Below are 12,131 nucleotides of genomic sequence, written 5' to 3'. Positions count from 1 at the left end.
CTTGCTTGCTGATTTTAAAGTTTTATTGAGCAACCTAAGTAGTAGAAACATATACGTAAACTGCATATATGGATTTCTGCTGTCATGCTTGCTTTTAATGGCTTTACAATAGATCTGAGGACAGTGTCTATTTTGAACTGGTGCTTAAGAGCTAGCCTTTTTCATTAGTATTGTTTTCCTTCTTTCTAGGCTCTTAAGGATGATGATGCTGAGACTGGGCTGACTGATGGGGAAGAGAAAGAAGAACCCAAAGAAGTGGAGAAACTAGGGAAAATCCAATATTCTTTGGATTATGACTTCCAGAATAACCAGGTTTGAAACACACAACCTGTACCATTTCATTTCTGTGTGGGCAAGGGAAGAGTGAAGTAACACATTTAGGTACAGTAGGTACTTCTGAAATCCTTATTTGCTTCCTCTGAGTAGAGAGAGAAAGCAAGACTGACGGTTCATGATAGAAGTACTACTAAATTGATATTCAGTGTATTCTGAATCTATTTTACACCTTATTATGATTATTAATAATAATTTATATTAAAGTGTCACCAATCAATGTCAAGCCACATTATACTATGGAGTCTACATGTAGACAGTAAAAGATAGCATCTGCCTTCAGGCATTTAAAGTGTAAGCAAAGAAAAGATGGGAAAAAAGGGAGGAACATAGAAGTAAGGTGATTCATCATAGGTCTTTTAGCAAGTTCGTAAGACTACCAGGAGTAGCTTCCTGTCACTGTATCAAGAGCCTGCTTTGCCTTGTTAACCTGCTGCATCAGATTCTGTTGCTCTCCATAAAAGTATGTCTGTCAGCCAACAGATGATTCGTTTGAAACTAGAGTCCAAATAAAAAGGCCTATCTCCCAAAGAACAGGAAAGTTGGACAGACAGAATCTCCAGTCAAGGACTGATATTCCTTCTGTACCATTGTCTGAAGCTGAGGTGTTACACTGGTAAGACCAAACTTTGGCATACTTCCCCAGGTTTTCAATAGGAAAAGAGACTCTAATGTGATGTAAACATAGAACCAACCCATTTAACAGGTCTGGTCACATCCTGAACTTGCCTGTATTTTTTTCCACTCCATGGCCTCTTGCCGTGGTTTGGGTCACCTTCATCAATTATTACAATTTATGCACTCATATTAAAACTACTGTTCTTCACTTTGGACCAAAGCACACGAAAACATCTTCCTACTTCTACTGCATATCTTCCAGTGAAATTGAAAACACATATCACATATTTCATTTTTTAACAACTTCAGTCAAAACACATCATTCTTCTCTATTTAGGGAAAGAAATGACTACTGAACTGAAACCCCTGTTAATTCCTACTCTGCATCTGAACTGACTTCTACATGTTCTTGTGATTTGTTTCCACAGTATGAATTCAGATTCTTTATCTGATGCTGTTCGTGGAATGCAACACACTCACTTGTTACAAGATAAAGAACAGAAGGAGAAATTAAGAAAATTTTCTGTGTCAGCAGCAGGATATTTGCAGACAGCTATGATCTGGCATAATACATAGTATTTCCCCATCTTTTCAACTATCTTCTGACTACCCATGCTTGTTTGTCAAAGCAAGAGACAAAAAGAATTTGGAAGCCTTTCGAGAACCTATGGTTAAAGGAGCTTTTCCTCAACTCCCAAAGCAAATTCTTCAACAAAATCCTTCTCCCTGTCCATGTGATGAGTCACACTGATCCCCCTTGAAATCAGTATGAAATGTTAGATCCTTCAAAAGCAGAAGATCTAAAGGGGGAAAGGAAAAGCTGCAAATGTGTTCTGACAAATGGATTTCAGTTTCCTTAGAATATAAAAATAAACTTTCTTTGTGAATTTCATTAAAGGAGATGTCATGTTGATTTTGAGAACTATACAAAAGGAAATAGGATGAGAGAGCAACAACTCTGTAAAAGTGGGTAGTATTTAATTAAGGTAGTAAATTCTTTGAGCTGTGGATTCCTGTTTTATTTCGATGCCCTAAACTGGGTTGCACTCTGAAATTTGTTTGGGGATAGACAAAAGAGTAAAACAGGAGATTCAGTTAGGTTGGTATAGCATGGTGAAATGAAACTACAAACCAGAAATTCAGTTATTATTCAATACGTTGCACAGGGTTAAAAATGGAGGCAGGATGACCAAAGTACTCTCCAGTGCATGATGCTTCAGTTTCAGGGAGAGAAATTTTCAAAGGGAGGTGAATTTCCTTTCCTCTGTTAACTAAAATTCATAGACTTGTTTTTCACTCTTTGATGTGAAAGACTTATGTGGATCCTGAGCCTATCAATGTATTTATGAACAATTATGCATCTAGAATAATAGTGAAAGAGAAAAGGGAAAGGTGTTTGATACAGCTAAAGAAAAGTTCTTCATGGAGCTTAAGAGCCCACAGGTGGGAAGATGTGCAGGCCATACTCTGAATTTAAAACTGGCAGAAATAAATCCAACTTTGAAGAATCTCTGGAAGCTAGGACCTTCTTTCCTAGCCTAACTACAGTGTTCTGTATTCCAGTTGTTGGAGCTTCTGTTTCCAATTTTAAACAGTTCATCCATGAGAGGAGCAAATATGTTGCGACTGAAGCACTCAGAAGAATGTTTTCTCAGATTTAGTTCCCAATTCTTAATCTCTTGTCTTCAGATTGACCTTAACAAGTCAATTGAATATTTACATTAGTTCCATGTCCATGAAACAAGGATTAAAAATACATTCCTCCTCCTAACTCCCTTGTGCTGATGAGGCCTAACATAGGCTAAGAGGTCTACATATTACTGTAATACAAACCATAGTAGTGACCAGTTTAGAACAACATAAATCTTCATTTATAACACTCAAAAATGGCCACAGCATTTAAAGGTTTCAAATGTACTACTGTCTTATTTTTAAAAAGACATTTAAGAAACTAATTTTCCTGTCTTGCAATGAAATGAAGAATTGAAATTAGGACTCAGTTACCAAAAGTTAGGTTTGATTTTTTTTGGAAAACATTATCCTTGGGTAACTACTTAAGCCCATTTTTATACATAGCAATGGAAATTAAATATGAGGAAGACTGCAAGACTCACTTGTTTTTAATAGAGCTCTACCTGAAGATTTGTACTTCAAGTATCTACTTCTTGTGTTTGAGGGTGGGGGAAGTTCTGTGTTGAGGATTTAGAATACAAATTTTGTAGTCAAAATTACACATTCTTGATTGTGTAATAATGTGATTTCTATTCATGGTGCCCAGCATAGAAAAATAATGCACAAGAGGCAATAGCAATTGAAAGTTATTTGATTGCAGTCTTTAAAAAGATGAATTCTGTATTTAGCTGTAATCAGCTGCCCTTTAAAAATCTCTTTTCTGCTTAAAAACAGCCTTTGTAGAGTCTGCATCTGTCATAATTGGTTTTGTAGTCTATAGCTTTGCTTCATTTGCCTTCCTTGAAGAGTTTCCTAAAAGGGGGAGAACAGTTTTTCAGAGACCAGAAATAGCATCTGTGTGTGTGTGTATGTGTGTGTGTATTTTTCTGTTACAAATTTTTTATAAATATCTATTTGAAATTTCATTCTGCTGTTTTTCTCTCTTTTCAGCTTTTGGTTGGGATCATTCAAGCAGCTGAATTGCCTGCATTAGATATGGGTGGTACATCTGATCCCTATGTGAAAGTTTTCCTTCTGCCTGATAAGAAGAAGAAATATGAGACAAAAGTTCACAGAAAGACCCTTAACCCTGTTTTCAATGAGCAATTTACATTCAAGGTATTTTTTGATAATTATTGAAACATCTTTCTTTAATCACTATGCATGCTAACAAGTCATCTCATGCTCAGCCACAAAGTTAGACACATCTTAGTTTATTGGTAACCAGGGCATAATGAATTTTTCCGTTGCAGAAACCTCTGAAATTCAATCTAATGATGAGAATGGTGTAACACAGGGACAGATCCTCAGCAGGTGTAAAAGGCTTGAGCTATCCCAATTTATGACAGTCTGATTCATATGTGATGACTGGAGACTACTTATAAGAAAATAGGAAAAGAGTGGCATTTTGACAAATGTCAGGTGAATTTCACTAAACCAGCATTTTCTTTAAATATCTTTGTTGTCTGATTTATGAATTTCAGTATACCATTTCTTTTTCCCTCAAAAATAAATTAAAACTCAAGGAAGGCAAATGGATGAAGGAAAACACGTCATATTAATCTTGCTCCACTTTGCCTCTATCCTGTCATATCAATTCTTTACCATGCTACTTTACATATGAAAAGAAATTGTGACTCAGGTCAATGATATCAGTATTAAATAAATATAGTTAAGGCTTACATTGTAATATTTAAGTTCTTCCAATAGTATCTATCAATAGTGTCTTCCTAAAACTGTAGCCATGCCTAAACTCCAGTTAAATACAATAAATGAATTCAATTCAGCATGTTTCAAAGGTCTTCTGCTAATATACATTTCTCTGATGTTACTTTAGGCCTTTCTCTCTATGCCTAGTCTTCTAATGACAGCTGCAGATTGAAAACAGGAACAGGGGAAGACTCAGGCTGTGTAATCATTCAGTGAGAAAGATATCCCTGGAGGTCACAACTACTACTGCATACATAAGCTTATTTTTTCCCTTGAAGATGTTCATAAAAATAATCTTTTGTGGGGAGGTATTTTTTTTCTTGAGCTTTCCTAAGAGAGTGTTTAAAAGAAAACAGAGTTATAAATTGCAGATTCCAGTGCAGCACACACAAACAAAAGAAAAAGAAATAACCAATAATCCTGTCATCGAAAATGAAGGCACAAATTATAAATCAGAGCATCCACTCCTGGGCTATAATGTCCACTTGTTTTAAGTCGCATCTTTAATATTCAGATTTTACTCTCCAGAAGAAAATTACAGTTTTCTAAGCAAGAACTGGCAGAGGTGTTTAGGTGCATCCCAATAGGGTACTGATCATCCCCTGGATACTGTTTTCTGTACTTGAGAGAAAGCCAACTGAGCATGCCAAATACTATCATTCTTCCAGGGACTATACTAAAAAAGACAAGTGACCAAGAATATCAGTGAAATAGTGCTGCAACTTTAATAAATGATTTGTCTAGGAACCACTACAATATTTCATTGATTTTGGTAAAGCCTTACTCCTCTGAAACACTTGCACGGTGTGTAGCTCCTGTGGCCATCCCTCCTACCCCTCTCTGGGGCAGAGCTGCCTGTGGGCACCCCAGCTCCGTGTTGCTGCTCTCTCCCAGGATTGCAAGTGTGAGCCATCTGCCTTCCTCTCAGGGAAAGGCTGAGGGGGAAGAGATGGACTATATCTCTGCTCTGTTACCTCCTGAGACCCGAACCCCATCCCTTATCTTCCTTAGGTGGTTCCTTGTGTTACTCCCCTTCCATTTCTGTTTCTCAGACCCCCACGGTGCAGCTCCACAGTGCAGGTGTCTCTCAGACTGAGTTCAGAGCGACCTGTCAGGGCAAGAAAAAGACTCCTATGTGTGTCTCTCTACCCAGGTCTCACCTGCATTAAGGCAATAGGCTGAGTACTTCTGAGCAGAGTAGAAAGCAGGGAGAGGGAACAAGCCTTTAAAGGAGCCAAGAACATCCTCTGTTGCCCTGAACAAGGCTGACGCTGCTTTAGAGGCACTGAATGGAGGGAGCATAGATCTTCTTGCAAAATAACTAAGCTTTATTGAAGTCAAGTTAATGATAAAAAAAAAATACAATAAATGTAGTCTTTTCATGCAATCCAAATGATGGGATCCATTAAGCAGTATTGTAAACTGATGGAAAACAAAGCTTTAAAACATTTCTATTTTCCTGTTTTTAATGCTCTGTAAAATGTGTGTGAAATTAGAATTTTGTCTTCCATACACACTTGCCTTCTATAGCTTTTTAGAAGGCTAATTACATAACTAATTTACAGAATCAAAATAGATTTTATTACAGTATTTATTTCCTTTTAATACAATACACAGCCCGGTAGCTCCTGGAATGCAGTAATCGAAACTGGAGCTGGCCCTCAATTTTAAAAGTTTCTTGTAAACATTATGTAACATGAAGAAGGAAAAACTACTCATTTTATTAGTTAGTATTTTAAAAAGCAAGTCGAAGCCAAACAGTAACAAAATACATGAGGCTCCTAGGTTTTAAACAGACTGGAACATATAGCTGTTAGCATGGCCAATGATAATGCCATGCTTTCATTTCTCTTTTTATATAGACAATTAATAAAGAAATGTTTACTGAAGCCCATGGAAACCATTTATACTTGCAAAATATATTCAAATTGACCAAGTGTTCAATGTTAAGTCCAAACAATTCCTAAATCAGGCTTTTCCAGATAGCCACTCAAGTGTAGCTTACCTGAACTGCATGAACTTACCTGAACTTTGTCTGAATATTAAAAACGTGACTCATAAACATCTTAACCTACAACATCTGTCTGAAGCACGTCAGAACAACTGGAGAATTAGTCAGAACTTGGCTTTCTGCCACCACAATTTCTAACTGTGCACTGTGACTTAGAATGAACCTTAGTGTCTACAGTGTGAAAGGTGTAATAATGAAAAATATGCCTTGGCAAGTAATAGGTGGTTGTACTGTAAGAGAACTATTCAGTGTCTAATTACTTTGTGCCGGATACAGTAAGCCAATTCTGTTTTTTTCATCAGTCGGTAAGCTACCCATTTCTAAGTGATGACAGTTGATTTATTGAGGAAAAGATACTATTGTTTTAAAAGTTCATATGTCTTCGGTGTAAATAATTGGGCTTCCTGTTTCTGTTTCATCACCCACAAAATAATTTGGAGTAGAATGGAAAAAACCCAGAGAGTGATGAGTGAGCTGCCACCTTGTTCTATGGAGTGCCATAGCCTAGTTTCAAAAAATGCTGCATCTGGTGATGCTGAAACAAATATACCTCATAATTTTCCATGCAGTTCAATTTACCTGAGATGACAGCTGATAAACCAAAGAAATAGATTTGCATTGTAGTGGACTCATCTTTACTGTCTGAGAGTTTGTCATTTTTCTCTCCTTTACAGGTGCCATACTCTGAGCTGGGTGGAAAAACTTTAGTGATGGCAGTTTATGACTTTGATCGCTTCTCCAAACATGATATCATTGGGGAATATAAAGTTGCGATGAACACAGTGGACTTTGGTCATGTGACGGAGGAGTGGAGGGACTTGCAAAGTGCTGAGAAGGAAGAGGTAGGAAAAATCATTCGTTTTTGTCAGGACACTTTCATCCTCAGCTGGATGAACAGTCAAACCAGCAACATTTTTTTTGCCACGACAGTTCCCATCTGCTATCAGCATTTCTCAGGCTGATAAATTTTTGATAAGCATCTTTTTCAGTACTCTTTGCACGGTACACTCTCCTGTATTAATCTTACTTTCAATCTTTTTGATTTGAGCAACATATTACTTTCAATGACATTTTAAGGAAATTTTCATGAGTTTTACTTTTTCTTGAGTTGGTGCAGTTTGTGTACCTAAAATTTGCATTTGAATTAAAAGAGCAGTGTGCGCATAGGCTTTTTGTGGCCATAATAATCCTGAATATTTGCATCTCAAGACATCTTATTGTGCATGAAGATAGTGGCAGATCTTCACTTTACTGTTTTATTGAACTGCTATACAATAATAACCATTTATTAGAATTATGCATTTAACAAAGATCTTGGAATGAGCAGCATCTTACTGTAATATTAATTGCCTTCTACTATCTTCCTTTCTCTGCCAACATCCTGTATGTACTTTATTTAGTAGGTACATGTACACAAGACACTTTTTGGAAAAATTTCATAACTAAATTTTGCATTCTGTGAGATTCTTCATACGGGCGAGTCCACCTTTTTGCTTATTATAAGAACACTTTCTACTCAGTTTTACTTCATTTTTCCTTTTGATTGCTAGATAATATCTGCCTACTCATAATAGTCAGAGTGCACAGCGTGCTTCAGTTCTCTGGTGAGAGAAGAATGAATCCAAGTTTGACTTCCTTGTTGTCTGATTTAGCTAATAAACTGCTTTGTATTCCAACCTCAGTTTCTGTAATTAAAAGGACAATCTTTGGATGACATTTTTCCTTAATACAGGTGATGAAAACCTGAATATTGGATTCAGAATACAAGCTGAGAACAATTCAGCAAATAATTTTTTTTCCATTCCCCCTTTTCAACAGTACCATGCTGTCTTCTCAGATTTTAAAAGATGGTAGATTTCTTAGTCTTGCCTTTTATAATGTTGGTTTTTGAAGACTGTATTTTCAGATCTATTTCTTCTACTTCTTGTTAATTTGAAAGTCACTGCTACACTGAGGCTATCCTGCATGGCATTTTTTTTCATTGGGACATCATTTGCGGGACTCTCTAATTGAAATTGCCTGTGACATTGGTAACCACACTATACAGTGTATTTTTCCTTCCACTCCCAGAGCTAAAAATGAAAATGCAAAAAAGTTTGCAGTTCAAGGGCCTTATTCCCTTAAAGTCCCAACATACTGGAGAGCGAGAAATGTGAAATCAGAGTGTATTAATCCTTCCAAATTTTATTAAGTATCACTAATCCTGAATTCTATAGACTGAACTTTTATTCCACTAGTGTGTGTGATATCAATGTGTCTCCTGCTTTTCTGTTGCAAAAAGCATAAAATATAGCCAAGTAGTGCACAAAAAAGAATTTAACCTCTACCTTTTTACTATAAATTTAACCTTTTAGAATATAAACAATAATATTCCTATACGTAGGTGACTGATAATATGGTATAGATTAGAGTGGGCTTTAATTTACATTGTGGAACAAAACATTGATTTGCTATCTCAGATTCACAGACTGACTCAGTCCCTTGGTTTCTTCATAAAGTTCATACCCTGCTAATACAAAACAATGTTAAAGTGGCTTGAAATAGGTATTGACCAGTGTGAGCTGCTTCTAGTGCTGAAATATTGTAAGGTAGAAGAAGCAGAAATGCATTCTGACTTGAAAGGAACTTTTTATTGTAATAAAAGAAGGTAGTTAAAAGAAACAATTCTTACAGTATTTGGAAATTGGAAGAGTACTTCAAGAAGTTTAAACAATTTGCAGTAGGGAATAAATCTAAGATGAACCTTATTTGTGCTTTCAGAGCCCAAGTGAACTGATAGATGTGTAGTTTTACATGTATTTGTCATTTGTTTATGTAAATACCACATTTGCCTGAGGGTCGTGGTAACTAGAAGAAACTAACTTTCTTCAGTTCCCATTTGAGCCTCTGCCCTCACCTTTCTTCATATTTCCTGTGCTGCATATGCAGAAAAAACATTGCCATTTTTGTAAAGCTTTTTTAATAGAGCCTTTTTGAAGCCATAACTGAAGTATGGCTTTTTTTAATAAGAAGCCAGGCAATATGGTCCTGTGAAAACATACCTGAAAAAATGTAAAAATGTGCTTGCACCCACTTCCCCTTTTTCTTTTCTATAATAAAGAAAGGCTTCTGTTTCACTTCTGCATCTCTGCTCATAAGCATCCAAAGTATCCAAAGAATATGGAAAATTGTCATAGCATACATTAGCTGGAGACTTAGTTAAGCTTAGTTTTCTGTATAATAGAGTTGTTGCTTTTCTACAAAAGCTCCTGAGCTTACTGTACAAATAAAATGTGACCCCATAGAAACCAGTTAGTCAGGAGTTAGGTAAGCCAAGTGTATTTAAACCAAAATGTCCTCATTTGTGTTTGATCTGTTATAGAACCTTTACTTGTGTCATGCATACGTTGAGCCTGATTTAAAGAATTGCTTAGCACAATTTAGAAAAGAAATCTCTATCAAAACCCAAGAAAGTTACATCTTTAATGGTCTGGGGAGCTGTGTTTCACAGGAAATGTCATTCATGTTTCCATATTTGACTACTGCCAAGTAGCTCACTGTCTTCACTGTGCCAGCCTCTTTGCTCAGAAGCAAAGATGCCAGACAAACTTTAGTAGGTAATATGTATGCCATAATAAGCAAGGGACAGAGAGGGGCAGGAGAGATCATATCTCCATAAACCTGTTATCAGCTAATACAGCAGGCAGTGCAGAATTTGCAGCAGACATAATGCACCAAAACCCAAAGTTAAACGGAGAGCCTATAGTAAGACCAGGCATACCTGATACTTAGCGGTTTTTGGTCTCCTGCAACAATTAAGGCTGATGCTTTTACAGCTTGTCTGAAGCAAACTATAAGCTCTCACTTCATAACACTGTTAGCTATTAGGAAATGACCAAAACTTTAGGGTAATACTACTTTACTTTAGCTGAAAATTTGATCTGTCTGGCATTTTGTAATTATTAGGTGGTGAGGAGATGGAGAACACTGGGGATGCTGTAATAGGTTAATAGAAACGTTTTATCTTATATATACTGCATATATGTGTAACTTCAAGACTTTTTTTATGATTCAGAATTGTTACTATGGGCTTTGGCTTGCAAATATGCACACCAAGCAATACCCTAGCTTCAGAATTAACAAATACAGAACTGCAAGTACAAAGGCTAACATGATTTATCTAGGCTAGATGTGTAGCAACAGACACATCCTTATATCTTGTTAGCAATTATAAGCATGGTGTGGCAGCCTGGTTCACTAATTGTAAGAAAACACAATAAAATTAGAATTAAAACCTTAAGCAACTGGATTTCATCCAAAATTGTATGACAAATGTAATTATGTTTTATTAACACAAAAAATCTTTATAGAGTAGTCTGCATTTTATAATTGCAAAATGTGAATTTGTCCCTGAAAAGCATAGCTGTATATAGTCTACATCATTTGAAGAATGGCATGTTTTGTTTTGTTTTTTGCCCTTACAGCATTTGGATAGATTTGTAAGTTCCTAACAATGTACAACTAATTAGAATTCTAAATATGTTGTCAATTAAGTGTACCAAACTATCCTTAATATTTTAATTATGACCCAAAACCAAGATGTATGCCAAAGCACATCAGTGGCAAACATGACCAGTCGCTTTGAAATAGTCATCTAGGTGGCATCAGTAGAGTATAAGTCTTATTTTCATTTCACTTTATGTAGAATCCAGTTGTTGCACCTCATAGAATACACAATTTAATGAGCACTATAATCATAGAAGAGGAAATAATTTTACAAGCAATTATTCTTATTTTTGCTCATAAAGCTCCACTGTACTTTCCATCCTTTTTTTCTAAATGGGCTTGAAATTCATGGCAGAGGATGAAGGTTTAATGAAATATTTGAAGCTTACCTACCTCTCAAGGCCCAGCCATTTGAATGGCATCTCTGTGACATTCTATTCTCTTCTGGGAAAGGTCTTTATTAATATATTTATTGGTTAAGCACTTGGAAAGTAAAAGACTACATAAGCTTTTGTTATGACTGTGGAGTGCTTTGGGAATGTACTAGTCTGCACAATGACTGCTAAGTATTGGGGAGGCCACTATTAATGAGCTACATACTTGAATCCTTTTTCCCTAGCTGCTTTTAGCTCTACTACTTTTGTGAATATATGGTGGCGATTTATCTAATAGTCCTTCAGTCTCGTATGACTGAGAGCATGGGAGGGAAGAGTCGTAGATACTGAAAGATTATTCCCTTTTACCAAGTCTGACATATAATGGTTTGGGCACAAAGTGTAAAAAAACAGATGATAGGAGTTTGCTCCTCTGTGTCATCTACCAGATGTCACTGCCATTAACTTTATCTGAGTACACACTGCATCCAATATCTGTTATCACTCCAGTACAGAAGGCCAGACAGACCTCTCCTTCACTCACAGCAGTATGAATCATACTGAGACTCATCTCCTGCATACTTCAACCGATTTCTCTCCAGACACTTTGTTATATTGGCACTTAAATTCAAAACCTGTCAGAGTAAACATTCCACGAAATTTGGGGGAGTATGGGAATACAAAGAGGAGCAGAAAGGGCTCTACTTTGAAAGCAGTGGAGAAGCAGAACCTTCTTCCATGGGGAAAAGGACCTTCAGCCTGCCAGAATCCACCACAAAGACTTCTGCAGACCCATTAGGAGTGCCAGCATGTACAACTCCATGCATTATATGACACAGCATCCACCGTGAATCAATTACCTGATGCAGGTATGCTCATGTCACAGTGGGCTGCGTTGGACACCTTTTGTGCATGGCCCCTGTGGTGGG

General features: G+C 36.6%; 1 protein-coding gene across 1 annotated transcript in view; it reads left to right on the top strand.

Moving 5' to 3' along the window:
• The window catches only part of SYT1 (synaptotagmin 1), a 360,397-nt gene that overhangs the window by 270,120 nt on the left and 78,146 nt on the right, over positions 1-12,131 (top strand). Inside the window, exons 6-8 of the mRNA XM_067313026.1 lie at positions 199-312; positions 3,574-3,741; positions 7,018-7,185. Of these exons, the coding sequence (XP_067169127.1) occupies positions 199-312; positions 3,574-3,741; positions 7,018-7,185 (450 nt within the window). The remainder of the gene's footprint in view (positions 1-198; positions 313-3,573; positions 3,742-7,017; positions 7,186-12,131) is intronic.

The sequence above is a fragment of the Apteryx mantelli genome, chromosome 1 (genome assembly GCF_036417845.1).
Source record: "Apteryx mantelli isolate bAptMan1 chromosome 1, bAptMan1.hap1, whole genome shotgun sequence".
Classification (NCBI taxonomy): domain Eukaryota; kingdom Metazoa; phylum Chordata; class Aves; order Apterygiformes; family Apterygidae; genus Apteryx; species Apteryx mantelli.
Note: the sequence above shows the minus strand (reverse complement) of the source record. Positions and strands in the feature narration are given on the sequence as shown.